Source organism: Lepisosteus platostomus, chromosome 13 (genome assembly GCF_059453375.1).
Source record: "Lepisosteus platostomus isolate fLepPlt1 chromosome 13, fLepPlt1.hap1, whole genome shotgun sequence".
In the NCBI taxonomy this organism is placed as follows: Eukaryota; Metazoa; Chordata; class Actinopteri; order Semionotiformes; family Lepisosteidae; genus Lepisosteus; species Lepisosteus platostomus.
The window spans coordinates 16,204,694-16,220,176 of record NC_142623.1 but is presented as its reverse complement, the minus strand read 5'-3'; the positions used below and the strand labels follow the sequence as shown (position 1 = coordinate 16,220,176).

The window sequence follows — 15,483 nt, the reverse complement described above, 5'->3', positions numbered from 1 at the left end:
ATCTTTAAACAGGGACGTGGGACTTAAGGCTGCAGGCCGATTTTAACATTTGTTGTTTTTTTTCCTTATTGCATCCCTTTGATGATTGATTTTTTTTTTGTTTGAAAATTAAAATGTCTCCAACCCACCCTACCTTTTCCGCCTGTGTGGATTTTAATGCTGTAGTCTTGTGGGTGACTAAAGAACAGTTATAAGGAACTGTAAGACCCCGCAGAGTCAACCTGTTCGTTTTTTAATGTACCGCGAGGAAGGCTCCTGGCTCTTTCGTCATATGTTGTTAGATCATTTGGGAACAGATCTCCGATCAGCTCTGATCAAACCAAACAACACCAAAATGAGCTGCAAAATTGTGGTTGATCAGGGTGCATTCCAAGCATGCACATTTTTGTCAGCATGCATGATTTTGTCAGCAGAATCCCTATACAGGGATAGGTTTTATTTTTTATGGGAGCTTACTGTAGCTCAGAGGTAAGAGGTTGTTAAACAGCACAGTTTTAACAAAGCAGACCGTTGGAAGATGGTCATCTCATTTTTCCACATTACAATTAAATGTTGATGGATATCTTCTGTATCATGATAAAAACATGGCATGAGCATGAGATCAGAAGTAGAATTGCTTGTGTAAACAAACACTTAAATTTCCTTCTTTTGTGTGCATATCAGTGATGCACGGGTCGGGTTTTTTTTTCCCGGCACCCACCCGGCCCGATCTAAAATCTTTTTTTTAACCTGAGGCCTCCAGACCCGTGGGTGTGAGTCAACTCGCGCATCACAAGTGCATATGCTACTTATGTTGCCTTTGCTCCAAACTCAGGACTTCCAATGAGGTTAGGTGGGTATATAATAAAATATATTATATACCCTCCCAATCTGGAAATGTTGACTGCTTTTGCCTCTGGTACCCCAGTGGGGGGGGGGGATTTGGAAATTTGTTGGCATGCTTCTCATTCATTTCACACACTAGGAGCTCCACTACACCTTACAGGAGAGGCAAAGCCTCCTTTGCTGATATCACTGCAAGCCTGCAGGCACACGGCCAGTTATGCAGTGCGAGTTGCTATATCCTCAAGAACTGAGAGAGCCCCTGACTACCACCTGGCCACCGCTTGGGGAGTTGAAGAACAATTGATTTTCTCTCCTTAATGATGGAGTTTAAGTTTGGAAAAACTTTGTAGTATCTCTGTATAAAAGCTCAAGCTATGTGATGAGCCATTTTCTATGGAAGGAGAAAACCACATCAGATGGTGTTTATAGTGCAACAGAGCGTGTCTCAGGTACTGCATATAGTCTCATGTTTCCTTTTGAATTATCCAGGTCCTTAAAGGTGAGTTGCTTGGCATTTCCACTGTTTACAGATGCCCTCACTTCTCCTCAGCTCAGGCTTGAGTGAAATGAGCATCTATGTTCTAGCAAGGCCTAGGACAACTACATGCAAGCGGAACCCCAAAAGTTAATCCACTGTGATTCTTAATGCATTTTAAGAATTTAGTTCTTCCACTGAAAGATCTATGGGTGGGAATTAAATGTCTGTTTCACGTCATGCTGTAGATCACAATGGAGAGCTCATGCAGAGCAGGGCAAGATGTGATCTGAAACATTTATCAACCCCCTTTTATTATTCCACTTATATAACCGCAGACTTTAATCAGCCAGCTGATGGAGAAGAGCGAGCAAACTGAATGTTCAATCCCCAGATGCCTCAGCCTTGCGCATATTCCTTGTTGTAACACGTACATCACAGCAGCCATGAATTTGATAAAGACTCTTGATTACTTTTAATGGTCTCGAATTGCAGATCTCTTCTGATGCTATGCTGATTCCTGGTATCAGAGGAAAAGTAGTGTATAATGTGGGTCATCCACTACTCTTGTGCTGCCAAGGGTTTGGCATAGTGCTCCATTCTAAAAAATGTGTGTATTCCTTAGATGAACTGCAGCTGCAAAATAGGGCCCAATCTCCCTTATGTGCCACTGAGAGTCATCAGGCTTGTCCTTGGCAGGGCTGGGGAATGTGTGTCGGGGTGTGGCCCTGGCTCCCCTCCTCTGGGGGAACAAGAGAATCGAGTCACTGGGTGTGATCAGTCAGTCACACTTATACTATCTGGCTTTTCTGTCAGGAAACAAGGGTACCCTGCAAATATCATCTGCAACTAAGGTTACTTTCATCCATTGCCCCATTGCCCCATTGTGACAGCGGTTGTCCAGGCTGGTTCTGATGCGACAATACTAGTGTTCTTTACAATGTAATTACACCTGGAGTAGCTCCAATGTTGTACACATTTCCAAAGTCATTTTGACTACCCTGCACAGTAGTATGTTCTTTAATACAAGCAGGAATATTCTGCATGGCAATGTGATTGTAATTCAGAAAAGATCATCCTTGCCAATCTGCATCGGTTAACTGCTTGCAGCGAGATTGCAGTCGTGGTCAAGCATTATGGTTGTGGTATCAACAGCTACTCGTTCACAATGACTAGAGGCAGCGATCTTTTCTGGAGGTCCTGATATGAACCTGCGCCCCCCCCCCCTCCCAACCACACACACACCTGCATTTTAATATTCCTCTCAGAGACATTTTTGTGTGGAAAAACGAAACCACTTTTCACATAGTTTTGGTGTGTGCATGAGTGCGTCTGGTATCTTGGTTGACCTCAAACCTCTTAGTTCTGGAGGGCTCTCATTTGAAACTGACAAGAGGGAACAGTGTGGTGGGGTTCGCTGAGCCAGTGAAACACGGCCCTCTTAACAAACAACATGGGCCCTGTTTTATGTGGCATGTCTTTACTTCCATTTTCGCTCAAAACAGGAAGAGAGAGAGGTGCACAAGGAAGGTTAAGATTCGTAACTTTTATTTTTATTTTTTTTCTGGCATGAAAAGTACAAATAATTAAACAATTCCATGAAAAAGTCTTAAAGCGTCCTCAGCTGAAATCCCAGTAATAAATATCCTAAACTAAACCGCAAGATTTTGTTCTTTTTCTTGTTGTTCTTTAATTTTTGTTCGACCTTTTGTTGTATTTGACAATTTGAAAAGTTTTTTGTTTCTTGTTTATTTTTCCCCCACTTCTCTGACATTGACTCCATCTTTATGATTATTTTTTTAACCATCCAAAGAAATGTTGAAAAGTTAACACAGCACAGGGAATGTAGAGTTACCTCCCCCAACTAAATACAACCAGAAAACAGAACTGGAGGGAAAAAGAAAAAAGATAAATGCTGCCCCCAACTAATGCTTTCCAAATCCCTTGTTTTTTAACACTGTTTCCCGCAGTCAGGCTGTTAGAATAGCAGGATTGCTCCTGAAAACCTCCACTTTTTTATTGCATCACGCAGTGTGCTGATGCTAAACCCCTTCTCAGTGTGTTTCCTTTCATTTTGCCTATGCTTCCAAATTTTCATCACTGCCAGTTTAGAAAAACAGAGGCTCATCAGTCTTACCGACCCAAAAACTGGTGTCATTTGCTGTTGGTAATAGGCCTTCAACAACTATGTGGTCAGGAGAGTGTGCTCTGGAAAAGATCAGCAGCGTGATTTAGCCATGGTTTTGTTTGCCATTGCTGTTCTTTGCAGTGGTTTGTCAGCATGTGAAAGATGCAAAAGAACTGTACTGTCACTATGGGTCCCACAAGGCCTATTTTGTACAACAACTAGAACAGCAGGGAAACATTTTTACCACTTTTACCATTAAGAGGCTTGCAGGTTGGCTTGCCGTTACTGTATTTATGGCAGGAGGGTATTGCATTGTGCAAACATACTTCTCACCTAATCTCATGCAAAGCCTTCAGGAGGGAGAGACCAACTCCCAGCTGTGTACTAAAGACACCAGTGCCTCTGTAATGTGTTTTTTTTTTTTGTTCATAAAGTCACAATAATTGTTCAATTCATTCTCCTGTCAGCAGTAAGGGGGGTCAGCACAGTCCTCTTATTACAAGCATTTGAAGACCAAGACCTGTGGCCCAGTTTGGTGGCCTGTTCTTTGATAGAATGTAAAGATTACAGGAATCCCACTGTGAGATTCCAAAGCCAGTTTTTAGGATTGTAGGATTGCTTCAGATTGCCTCAGTTATTTGAAAGCACTGAAATGGATTGAAGCAGTGCGACTTCGGTCGAATCTGAACATCAGATTTTATAACACAGCAACATTTATTTTTTTATTACTATTTTGTCTTCTGAGAGTTTGTGTTTTTTTCTCAGTGTTTGATTGCTAGTTAAGTCCTATGGTAGCAATCAAAGTGTTGAATGGGAAATAGCTTTTTTAAATACATAAGTAAATATTAAATAAATTTAATATTTAATTATTAAATAAATAAAGGTTCAAAGTACTTTTTCCCAATAAATGAAGGAAGTTCGACATTGGGCAGTTTGTTCTTTTTTATTTATTTTGCTTTTGACAGTTGCGTTATTTATTGAGGAAGGGAGGTCTTTAAGTCTGGAAATGCTTGGAAAAAACAGGCTTGTGAACATAATTTTTTGTACAACATGAAAATGAAAGAATAAAAAGGCTTTAACAAGACAAACAAAACACAGGTAGTTAAGTCATAACATCTAGCACACAAAATGTTTCTAAATATTTGTTGACTACACACTTCAGATTATTTTTTAAATCAGTGCACTCTGCCTATGGAGAACGGTTCTCAAGCGTAATTTTTAATTGTTTTTTTCTTTTCCCTTTTAAGAAAAAAAAATGGCGTAACCACATAAGCAGAAATTAAAAATTAAGTCGTTTAAACTTGCAAATATAATGAAATAAACCATAAATATACACAAAACATACTTTATACGAGGCAATAATAATCATAATAAATAGTTTTTAAGTTAACAAGAATAAGTTAAAACTACAAGCTTAAAATCGCCCAAATAATTACAAGTTCGATGGCGCTATCTTTTGTATCTTCCCTTTTTTGTTGTTGCAACGAAAGCTACCACAGACTTTTACAAACACAATTGAACACATTTCGATTTTCAAATCAAGAAAGTCTAACTAATTCTAAAATCTGCAAACAACTTAAAACTGCAACTAAGTATTTAAAAAATCATCTACGTTTCTTCCGAAATGAAAAGCGAAAAAATCTTAGACCCATGTGTTTTCTACAGTCAATATCAACGACACAGAAAACGCTAAAATTAACAGCTTGTGAAACTGATATGTAAAACAAACCCGTAAATTGGAAAAAAAAATGAAGAACTCAAGATTCTAGGTTTTTTGAAACCGACATGGGTTGTAACAGAAGAAAAAACATTGAAAAATACAGTATCCCTTTAAGGTAATCTTTTTCTTCTCCGTACTCAAAACTATTTTAAACTTAACCAAAAAGGTTACGTCACAATTTTCTTTTCAAGTCGTCGCGGATATCGAATTACGCTGTTTGTTCTTTGTTGTCAGAATACAATGTCTCAGGGTTTTGGGAAGGGATATTGTATATTTCGAGATATCGCAGCTCTTAGTGCTTTTCATTACTTGGGTAATTACCCATTTTTTCTTTGTATACTTCTATCGCATTCCTCAGTCGATTTCAATTAGACATTTCGTTTCTTAATCGATTTCAGTTTATCGTTTCGTTTCTTTTCTGAAAAAATATATTGTTCTCGGTCAATATAAAATTCGAAGCACATTGCACTTGGTTGTTCCACAATACGGAAGAACACGCTTTATTCTCAAGCGGTATGGTATGTATGTCTCATCTTGTTTATTTTTTCTTTTGTTCTTTTATTGGGCTGTAAATGCATACAAATAAGACTTCGACAAAGGATCTTTTAAATTACAAAAACCATCAGGCCATTTTGCTCTAGGTAACGCAGTATATACATTATACAGAAGGTAAGTCTCAGCGTTTAATTTTGATTCCCGAGTTGCGTCATCTTGCCTGTTTTTCATCGGTGCGTGTCAATATATGAGTTCTGTGCAACAGACGCATTAAGTTTACAGAAAATTTGCTTTGATATTTAAAAAAAAAGATCCTTCAGCTAAGCATCATAAAAAAAACGAAAGGTAACGGAATTTCTCCCTAATCTGTAAGAGTGCTTTCTTCTCGGTTTTGGCCTCAGTAAGAATTGTTTAAGTGTTGAGAATGGCCCTTATGGAGAGTCTAAACTGGCTGGGAGCTAGTTTAAGATGCCAATGAAGATTGCTTACCAATTATTTTCTAAAACAATAGGGAATCTTTTTTGGACAGATTATCCTGAATGGTGTTTTGGGCAGGGTGAGTTTACTGTCCATTCAGTTCAACGAGATTCACTTGTTCAGGTGCTTCTCAGCCACTTCAAGATTGTCATCTTCTAAGGTCAAGAAGATCACGGACGTGCTAGTTTGATCGGACTGGAATGAACAGTAAAGTTAACCAATGCATGGGAACCTATCGCCGCCCTGGAGAATCACTGTGATGATGGCAGCAGACTGTCATTCCCGCTGGAGTTGCTAAGCCGGAGGCCTTGGTCTGTGGATGACTCCAGCTCTCCGAGAATTTCGATTATGTTCCTCTTTTTGGAGACCTCAGTGCTAAGAGATGCTGCACAGCGTCTTTGTATCTGTCCAAAGATTTTACCTGTGGGAGTTTTCTGCAATCACAGTTGGCGAACAATTGCAAATGAAAAGCAATCTTGCAACAAATGATCTCCCTTCATGGAGATGAAGCCGGATGCAAGTAGTTTTTTTCTCTTTGCTTTGCTACATGAGAAAAATGTAAACGGCCAAATTATCAAAGGTAAAAAACCTTTTCGCTTAACTTGGGCCAGATTTAGTTTCCGTAAGGGCCAGACATTATCCCTTTCTGTATAGACGTCGAGGAGTGGAGCAGAAAGGAAAAGAATTGAATTGCTAAATTTCAAACACACAGAGGTTCAAAACAAGTCCTCAAAAAAGAGACACGTTAAATTTGCTTTTTGTTGTTTTTAACCGTAAAAAGCTTTCTTTTTTTATTCATGTTTTGTATTTAACAATCAAGAGCGCACGTGACACAAACATTCCTCTCACCCCCCCATTTTTTCACCTTTTTTTTAAGTAACCCCCCGAAAAATGAAACAATGTAGCCTGTCAAAATATTTTCTTTTTTAAGCTCAAGAATCAGTAAAAATTCTCAACAAGGTCTTTTTCCTTTTTTATAAAAATAGATTTATTTTCTAAAGCAACCCTCTTCACATCAAAGAGATAGTCCTCTTTGGCTAGTTCTGCGTTATTTAGAAAAACAAAAAGTCATTTGAACACAGTTACCGTAATTTTTTTAATTTTTTGATTTTTTTTTTTGTATTTTTATATTTTTGTCTTTTTATTTCACCTCCTGGAGTGCCTCCCGTACCCTATCCCAAATGTGGAAAATATGGAAAATATGAAATTGTTAATCTTTCTTAGCGTTTTTATTCCTGTTGCACCCCTTTATCTCTCAGTTGAAGTTGAAAAGAACAAGGAAGATCTAGTAACGGACAGACTGCGAAGTCTCTAATGCATATACCAGCTATTTTCGGGTTTCGGTTTCTCCTATTCTGAGTGGGGAAAGTGTTCTTTTCCTTATTTTTAATACAGTAGGTAAAATATATATATTTTTTAATGGGGTTGTCTTATGGAATTTTAAAGAGGTCTTACATGCTTGTTCTAGCTTGATTGGTTTTCTGATTTTGTTTGCATTTTACAATTTGTATTTCAGTCAGGAAGGCTGAAAGGGAGAAAATAGGTCTGTTAACTTTCAAGACCTGTGAGGGAGAGGAAAAACCCTAACAGCGCCAGCCAAGTAGCTTTACTCAGCAGGCCAAAATCAAAGCTTCCTTTCGCAGATTTCAAATTTTGTCTCCCTCAGTTTTATTTTCTCTTTGTCTACAAAGTGAAAACAATCTGATTGGTTAGATGCTTGTTTCGTAATGTATGATTCCCGGAGCATGCTTCTGGTTGTTTCATACCTTTCGGCTTCTGAAGCGTGCCTCTGGCTGTTTCGTAATGTTCGGTTTCCGCAACGTGCCTCTGGCTGTTTCGTAATGTTCGGTTTCCGCAATGTGCATTTGTTCGTTTCGTAATGTTCGGTTTCCCCAATGTGCATTTGTTCGTTTCGTAATGTTCGGTTTCCGCAATGTGCATCTGTTCGTTTCGTAATGTTCGGTTTCCGCAATGTGCATCTGTTCGTTTCGTAATGTTCGGTTTCCGCAACGGGCTTCTGACTGTTTCGTTATCTTCGGTTTCTGAAACGTGCCTCTGGCCGTTTCATTATGTTCGGTTTCCGCAGCGTGCTTCTGGCCATTTTGTAATCTTCCATTTCTGCAACATGCTTCCGGCTGTTTCACAATGTTCGGTTTCCGCAGCGTGCTTCTGGCTGTTTCACAATGTTCGGTTTCCGCAGCGTGCTTCTGGCTGATGCGATTAGTTTGATCCAGAGCCCTGTTTCTGAAAGTGGCAAGCGGAACGCAAGTGCAGAAATAAGCAACATATGGCTGTTCACGTTTTCAAAACTGTCTGTAGGGGGCTCAACCAGATAAAGGTGTTCGCAGGCTTAAGTCTGGGTCATGTTACTAGTTCACTGCGGCGGTGTTAAAGTAAACCACCTTTGGATCCCTTTCTGTTGGTTTAATTTGGTATCCATCTGTCTACGTGAGTCGGATTTTGTTATGGAAACCTCAGAAACACAGTGAGGCTATGGATAGTAATTACACCAGCAGTCAAGGCACCGTCCCCTTCCCAGATTGCAGATTTTGACTGTCGTGAACATCTAAGAGTTTTAGGCTTTGACCTGCTGGGATAGGGGTTCATTTTCGCAATGAATGAATGTCAGGGGATCACCTGGAAATCCACAAAATTAAAGAGCCAGTTTAGAATTCCATAATCAACCCCCCTTGTTTTAGAAAAAAAATGTTATAAGTGGGACTTTCCTGAAAAGAAAAACTAACATCGCTGGTAGCTGTTTTTCACACGCATGGTCTTTAACACATTGAAACTGCCGCAGCCTCGGTGTATAAACGTTTTTTTTTCTTCGGTTTGCCTGTTCGTGTGTGAGCAAGCATCTTGTGTTTTTGTCCCCCTTCCCCCCCCCCCAGAGTTTGCCATTTTAAAATCTTAAATCTCATCCCGCTGTAAAATTAGGAAAGAAGCTTCTCTGTTTAAATTTCACTCGTTCGCGACCTTGCTCCCACTACTCTTCTATACAGCCTAAAACTGGCTAGAAACCTCTCGTGACTGGGAAACGCCAAAGTAGATTTGCACCATAAAGTTGATCTAGGAAACAGTAGTCAAAGTTTGTTTTATAAAATTGCTTGCTTACTTGGCTGTTACAACCGCGATATATATTGATATATATTTATATATTTATAATATATATAAGCTAACACTGGCTTTTTGTTTTTTTTGTGTTTTTTTTTTGTATTTTTAATAAAAATCGTCGATTGCAAATACCCAGTGGGAAACTAATCCATTACGATTATATACTTAATTCTTGCCGAAGTTTGGTTCTTGTACTCGCCCCCTCCCCTTTCCCAAATGTTTTGTACGTATCAGACAGAAGAAGATAGGGAGCAGGTTGTAGGGCAAAATCGCATAACTGTACTTAATTCTAATTTTTTTAACTCAATTTTTGCTTGCCCAAAATCACGTTAACTTGCACAGCACTGCTCTTCACCACCCTGCGTCTCCCCAACTTCCCAGTCCTGCGTGGCATTAGCCGAAATCTCATCCCTATGTGCTGGGGTCCCTGTTGCCTATAGAGCAGTCCTGTGCTCGTTTTGGCTACAGCAGTGGACTGCATAAATAGATACAGCACATGCAGCTTTGCTTCCTAGAACCTTTCCTGAATAGCAACTTCTAAACTCTATAGACACCGATGTGACTGCAGATGCTACACGCCATATATGCTTCAGTACAGGCAAACCTACAGATGCTCTATTATACTGTTAAATGATTACCAGTAGGACTGTAATTTAATCTAAGTCAAATAGGATTTAACCCAAATGGGGGCTCCCTTGCTTTTGGTGAACATTTTTGTTTTCCTAATTTCCTCTAGCGTTTTTTGCTCACTGTATATTCTTCGTTTTGATTCTGTTTGGTTTTTCTTTCCTTCCTACAAGTTTATCCTCTCCATTCCCCCGCCCTTCCCCCCTCCCCCAGTCTTCTTCCTTGACACCTCATGCCTTGTGCTGCTTGCTGGTCTTGAAGGACACCTGCAGCACGCGGTCGCCCAGCCTGTAGCCGTTGAGACTGGCGATTGCCATGGCGGCCTCGTCGTAGTTGGTCATGGTGACGAAGCCGAAGCCTTTGCACTTGTTGGTGGTGAAGTCGCGGATGACCTTGACATTGGTGACGGCGCCGAAGGGTCCGAACAGCTGCCACAGTACGCTCTCGTCGGCCTCGGGCGACAGGTTGTACACGAAGATGCACCAGCCAGCTCCCGTGGGGCCTGTCAGGTTGACTCCAGCTAGGCTGGTCATGCTGTCAATGGTGATGGGTGAGAACCTAGGGAGAAGGGAGGGAGAGCTACTTTGGGTGTGATTCTGAAGTTCTCAAGTTGGCCGCACTCTACGCAATGCATTATGGGTGTTTTTTTCTCTTTAATGGCTAATCTACTGTGTGAAACAATCCACGAAAAACAAAGTAAAGGCCCTAAGAACATAAGACCTTAGGGGCTGGTTTCTGTAACCAAAACAAAGCAAACAAAGTCAAGTATGTCAGCAAATGCAGAGCTCTCTCACTGCATCAGATGACACAGTATGAGTATGCTCTCAATCCAGAGTTTGGATAAAAAAATGAATAAGGAACAGCCTTCGTCTTAGTTTGTATAGCCAAGAAATCTGTTTCGCAGTTTCTGCAAACACTAGCTGGTGGATAAGTGTAATTGTCATGTCACCACTGTATGCTACAGAAGTGCAAGCCTGCTGGACAAAAGGCTAAAGAGAAAGGGCTTTCTTTTTCTTCATTGGGAAAACAATGAAGAACCATTGCCTGTTAGCCAGTGAGAAATTACAGGTAGCAAAACCACTGAACATTAGGAAGAGCTTTCGCAGAGTTTGGTCCAGCTGTCTTGGGAAGAAAAATGCAGCACAGAGTCGCTACACCTCAGCTGGAGCAGCTCTGTAGCAATTGGCTTTTTTTTTTCTATCTGTGCTTTTCAAATAGCTCCCTCTCCTCTCAGTTCGTTTGAAAAGGCAGAGATGTTTCAGCCTTGTTGTGTAGCACAATTCTTAATAATTAAAACTTTTGAAGGCTAAAAATAAGAGCATTCTTAGACCGCCTGTGAGTCATGCTCCTTGGGAACTAGCGGCATTGTGTGACATGAAAGATGTGTTAAGGTCAGAGAATGAATGAGTGCATTGCTTTTTGTGATAAGTGATTATATCCTTCAGTAGAGTTTTTCTTTTTCTAAATGCCATGAGTATGCGACACAAAAGCATGGCTGTTTAAAACTAAGTGCTGTCTTTCAAATACATTATTTTCATTTTTTTTTCAAGTTTCTTAAAGCACAAATTATCTGTATTCCTGCAGGATTTAAGGGTGCCAGGATTCCTGTCTGTGTCAGTCACTTATGTTGAATGAGCATGGTAGAGTTTTGTTTATGCTGGGTTTGGATATTTTTGTGCTTAAAGGCACTGAATTTATTTATTACACCTACAAAGCCCTTTCTCTCCCTAGCCTCTAAAGGAAACCATTGCAGAGAAACTGAAATATCTATTTCATATCGAAGACCTGACCCACAGTGCAGAAAAAAAATCTAAAAATACCCACACTGTATGTGTTTGATGATTTCTTGTATGTCTGTGCAAATATTGCATATGCCTGGGCTGTCCACCCCTGGTCCTGGTGTGCCACAGTCCAGCAGGTTTTGTAAATCTCTTGAAAGCTTCAGCACCCAATGAACTATGAAAAGCTGCTAAACTTTAAAATCCGTAATTAGCACAAATGGGACATTAAGAGCTGAGCTGGTGTGAAAACATGCTGACAATGTCCCTCCAGAACCAGTAGTACACTCCCTCATCTCTAAGATAGGATAATGAGCCTATGCATTCTCAACACCTGCCTGGAATAAGTGAAATATACGCTATGGTCACAGGCTCTGTGTTGATTGCTGCCACACACATACAAGAATCGATCTTTTGCATACAAGACATTTTTGGATTTTTTTCACCTAGCTCTGCAGTTCAAGGCTTCCACGATATGAGAGACAGCCACGTGATATTGAACAAAACACAGATAAACCTAGAACAAAAACCAAAAACTCAACGAAAACTAGAATATGCCCAAGAGAAGAAGGAGAGAGACACAAACTGAACTCCAAAGGGAAATAAATCTTGATTTTTTTATCCATGCTGGTAGAAGGAAAGCAAAAAAAAGAAAAAATAAAAGTTAGTTGAATAAAGGAAGAAAACAAAAAGAAAAAATACTGGAATTTAACGCTGTTAAGCCAGTAATCAATCCTCTTTGTGGACTTGTTCATATTACCTTTTTACCTCTTGTACTTTTGAAATGCGACTGGGAGTTCATGTCTTGCTCTTTGAGACCCATGTTAAGACTAAGCTTAAAATATCTTCAACAAGTTCCTTACTTTGCTTTTATTACGTGCGCGCGGAGGGTGGACTTCACTTAATGAAGATCTAAATGAAGTAATTTCCTAGATCTGCATTTAGAGGAAAAGACCGAACATTAAAAGAGTTGTTGTTGTTGATCCTGTACTCTGATTTGATTTTTTCTTTTAGGAACCCAAAATACAAGCCGAAACTTTGGGAAATGATTAGCCAATTCATTTTTGTGTTGAATTCTAGCGAGACAATAATATGCATTGACAGTGAGAGACGCATTGCCAATTTGGCACATCAAATAAAAAACACTCGCATTTAATTTTCTAATTCCTTCGCTTGGGACCCGTCTGTTGTTGGACTTCTTTGGCGAAAGGCTCGTTTTGTCAGAGCATTTAATTAAAGACTCTCCCTTTTTAGTTCCAATTAAAAATTCATGGTTGAATATTTGAAGTGATGAATAATTCAGTGGCAACCTTGGTTAGCTGGATGAAGACATGCAAGCAAGTTGAACGGCTCTCGTGCACTCCGTTTGTCTCGGCTAGCAGTAACCAGACCTACCAGGCTGATCTTTCTTTCCTGTCCTAAGATTCTCCTTAAACGCAAAAACATGTCTTTCCTGTTCTTGTGATTAAATGTTATTAGTTTCTGCAGAAGTTCAACACATCCTGAATGGTATTTACTCCTGATGCATAATTAAACATCTGCATAGAATGTTAATTTCATGAGGAGCAGATTCTGTTTGGGCCTCTTTTTCTTTTTTTACAAATTCTTTCTTTTTTGTATTATGTTCATTGAATCTGGAAGCGCCTATTGCTTTTTGAAGAGTTGGCTCTCCAGCAGGTCCTTCTGCCAGTTCGGGAGGGAGCGAGACATGCAGGCATTCTCCTCCAACAAACCCGCCTGCAGTGCCATTCGTCATCTGCCGCGCCGTGAGCTCCGCAGGGCCTGATGGGAGCATCGGCACTGACTTGGGCAGTGCTGCGTCTCTTTCATCTGAGTGTGCCTGGCAAGACATGCTGTTTGCCTGGGAGCCGGGAGAACCCTGGCTTACTCATGCTGTCACTAACCTGGCGGCACTCTGTGCTGTTTGAGCACTGACAGCTTGTTCGGCTGCCTGCAAGCACGACGGAACCGTCCCAGTCCTCCCTGCCTTGCTCACGTGTGGGAACAACCTTTGCTTTAGGATCAACTAGATAGTCCAGTTTACAAAACTCTGTTGCCTTCGTTCCAAGTGTGCCATTGCTGAAGTGTTTTTGAGAAAAGTTCTGCGTGGAGGTAGGCTGTGGCTCTAAATTTCTTTTTGTTGGGTTTTTTAGCAAGTTTCAGTCCAGGGCTCTTCTACTGATGGCTAGTTGCGCATGCGATTTCCCTTCTTGTATATTAAGGTTTTATTTTTAGCACACCTCTAGAAGGACACAATGGTAGATCTGTACAATTCCTTGCAAGCCCACCAACCCCAGCGTACATTATGGAAAGGTTTTGTCCCTCAGGCGCTACCCGTGCATTGTGGGAATCTAGCCATACGGTTGTGGATGATGCATCCTGTAACTACACAACCCTCCCTCTTGAAAATCAGAACAGATCCACTGTGAGGATGAGTCGATTACTGGTTCAGTCAGCAGATAAATGTCCAGTGACACTGCCAAATTTGAACTTGTTCGTGTTTGTATATACATATTGTTTTGGGCTATATTGACATGGCTAGCCAGACAGGCCTCGGAACGTTCATTACCTCTTGACTCCGTAGCTCATGTTAAGTAAATTGTCGAGTCTGCAATGGAAGAGGGGGAAAATGGAAGGGGGTGCACACGTTAGTAGAGAGTTCTGCGAGACAGAAAAAAGAGGCCTTTTTCGTTTTAAACGTGCACTCTTTCCACTTCTTCAACCCTGCAAGCCCAAAAGAAAGATGCTGTAGGCATAATTCACATACCTGCATACTTCTAAATTTCTGCAGTTATCTTTTCCAGGGACTACATTGTCCTTTTTAAAGTTGATTTGTTGGAGAGGATCAAAGAAATGTGTTAATGTTTACAGCATTAAAGCATGTGTGTTAGGTTTGCAGGTTTCCTGTGGTGATACTATATATTTGGTTACTATGCCTTCCCACAATTAGTTTATCTTACCTACCCCTTATGCACTGTGTATTAACAATGCCTTCCTTTGCTTTACATGGTAGAAATTTGTAAAGGCATGCAGTTGCTTCTTATTACAAACAGATAGCATCTTTCTGAAATCTGGTATAATTCTGTCCGAGATGGAGGTGTGGGGATACATTATTTCCTAAAGGGATGGTCGTAGGCCTCCTCATAAGTAAGCTTTGATTCTCAAGTGCCTTTTCCTCGCTGTTTTGAACGAAGTTAGATAGCTGTGTTAGTAAAGCAAAGCGGTCCGAGGTTGCGTTCCCTTGGCGGTGGGTGGGGGGAGGGAGAGACTTTATCTGACGACTATGTTTATGTTGGCTCCTGTTCACAGCCCTGCTTTCGTCTGAGTCAGCGTGGGACGGCCAATTGGTACTGCCTGCTCAAGGGCACACTAGCAAAAAAAAAATGTCCCCTTTGTATCCCTACTTGCTTCACCTAAATTCTTTCTCAAAGGACAATAATGCTTGATATGTTTGTGCATGTCCGTACTGCTTTGGTGCTTCAGATTACATTGAATCAAGGACAGGGAAAGTGAATTGAGAAAATGAGTTTTCATTAGTCTGCTTTAGATCATTGGTCCTTCTGCTGGACGTGTTGGAAACGAGAGGGTTTTCACGAATAGTTTCAGACAAACCCTGTTACACGTCACAATCCGCTGACTAAGCACTTTGGCACAGATTTGGCGTTGATGCTCTTCCCTGAGGCAGTGCAGGCTTGGCCGTGAAGAGGAGCAATGCTGCACTATGTTAATTTTAGGTTTCAATGTAGAATTGAGTTTTTGTTACCAGTCCTGCTCCGCTCGAACAGGATCAGCTGGAGTGTTTAACAGTTGCATCTGGAAAGTTGCCCGAACAGTCAAGGACGCT

General features: G+C 40.6%; 1 protein-coding gene across 8 annotated transcripts in view; it reads right to left on the bottom strand.

The window, feature by feature from the left end:
• Positions 1 to 2,831: 2,831 nt before the first annotated feature.
• elavl3 (ELAV like neuron-specific RNA binding protein 3) overlaps positions 2,832 to 15,483 on the bottom strand; it is a 45,385-nt gene continuing 32,733 nt past the window's right edge. For 3 of the 8 annotated variants that reach the window (XM_088603498.1, XM_088603501.1, XM_088603500.1), the window contains exons 6-7: positions 14,209 to 14,247; positions 2,832 to 10,440 (exon numbers count right to left, since the gene is read on the bottom strand). In XM_088603498.1, the coding sequence (XP_088459624.1) occupies positions 10,092 to 10,440; positions 14,209 to 14,247 (388 nt within the window). In that variant the 3' untranslated portion in view covers positions 2,832 to 10,091. The remainder of the gene's footprint in view (positions 10,441 to 14,208; positions 14,248 to 15,483) is intronic. The other 5 variants (XM_088603502.1, XM_088603503.1, XM_088603505.1 and 2 more) reach the window with 3 other exon arrangements.